This window comes from Tarenaya hassleriana, unplaced genomic scaffold (assembly GCF_000463585.1).
Source record: "Tarenaya hassleriana unplaced genomic scaffold, ASM46358v1 Cleome74, whole genome shotgun sequence".
Taxonomy (NCBI): domain Eukaryota; kingdom Viridiplantae; phylum Streptophyta; class Magnoliopsida; order Brassicales; family Cleomaceae; genus Tarenaya; species Tarenaya hassleriana.
This window is the reverse complement of record NW_010969940.1, coordinates 337,141-338,614: the sequence shown is the minus strand read 5'-3', so window position 1 is coordinate 338,614 and position 1,474 is coordinate 337,141. Positions and strand designations below refer to the sequence as shown.

General features: G+C 48.8%; 1 protein-coding gene across 1 annotated transcript in view; it reads right to left on the bottom strand.

Moving 5' to 3' along the window:
- Positions 1-1,079, bottom strand: part of LOC104801748 — a 3,678-nt gene extending 2,599 nt beyond the window's left edge. Inside the window, exon 1 of the mRNA XM_010525089.1 lies at positions 70-1,079. Within this exon, the coding sequence (XP_010523391.1) occupies positions 70-1,079 (1,010 nt within the window). The remainder of the gene's footprint in view (positions 1-69) is intronic.
- Positions 1,080-1,474: the final 395 nt, after the last annotated feature.

Here is a 1,474-nt window from a genome sequence, read left to right as displayed (position 1 = left end):
GGTCTGTATGGTTGGTTCTGAATCGGCCCTTGATTCTGCATTGGTGGGGCCCGCGGCTGAAAGGCGAACCCTGGTGGAATCCGCTGGTTCTGGTTCTGCACTGGCCGATAATTATTTTGCGGAGGGTTCAGGACGTTGTTGTTCCTCCAGGAGAGATTCGGGTGGTTCCTATACCCTGGGTTGTACGTGTTGGAATAGGGGTTGTTGGCGACATAATTCACATCTTCTATCCCTTCGTCAACAGCGTACAAAGCAAGTTCGCCTTGCTGCACACCTGATGTGCTAGTGGATGAGACAAAGCTTGCATTAGCGAGTTTCGTCTTTAGCGCGGTGAGCTCGTCTAGCACCTGCTGCAACTTAGAATCGCTATCTCTCCTGGGCATATCTCTTACGGACTCCAATGGAGAATCTTCTTCTCTCGCCATTTGATCAATGTGTTGTTCAAGATCCGTGAAGGACATGTGAGAAATACTTCCTCCGCAGGCGGCTCGGATCAATGTTCGGGTATCCGGCCGTAGACCTCTGATGAATGTGTTGATCAGGTAGTTCTTGTCGAGGCCATGGTGAGGGCATGATTTTTGGTAGCCCTTGTATCTTTTCCACGCTTCGTGCAGACTCTCCCCGTGATCTTGCTTGAACGAGTGAATATTGTTCAAAGCAGCTTGAGTGCGATGTGGGGAGAAGAAGCGTTGCATGAACTGACTCTCTAGTTGGTCCCATGTATGAATGGAATCTGGTTCGAGTTCATAGAGCCAGTCGAGCGCTGCATCGATCAACGTCCACGGGAAAGCGATCAGGCGGATTGCATCTTCGGTTACCTGATCGGCTCTCTTGATGGACCGGCACATCATCTTGAACCTCGTGAGGTGTGCGTTGGGATCTTCGTTTGGCCTACCCCGGAAGGCCATGGCGCTCAACATTTGGATAGTAGCGGGAGTGAGCTCGAATCTTGTCATGTCAACCTCCGGCATCCGTATGCCAGACATGAGCTCGGTGTGTTTCGGGGCATTGTACTGCGCAAAGGTTTCTTCATTTATATGCTCATCTCCATGTGCGGGTACAACGCCGCGTTCTGCCATCCTCTCTCGGTGTTGTTTTCGGTTTTGTTTAGCAGTTTTCTCGATTTCAGGGTCAAAAGGAACTAAGTTTTCTGACCCAGCACTTCTTGTCATACACTGGAGAAATCCTGCGTACAAAACAAACGGAACAACGACGAGAAAAGGTGAAGATCAAATTGAACAAAAGAAAAGAAAAAATGACCTAAACCGAACAGTTTTCTAATCGTATCGCTAAAGCCGTTTGCGTCCCCGGCAACGGCGCCAAAAACTTGATGTCGATCTAGGATGTGATCTAATCTCGTTTAATTTCCTAGATACAACTACCGCAAGTGTACGGGTCAATCGTAGTATTCTAGGGTCGATCACAGGGACACAGATGGATTCAACGATATCAATTACGGGTTCTACTCGGTTTT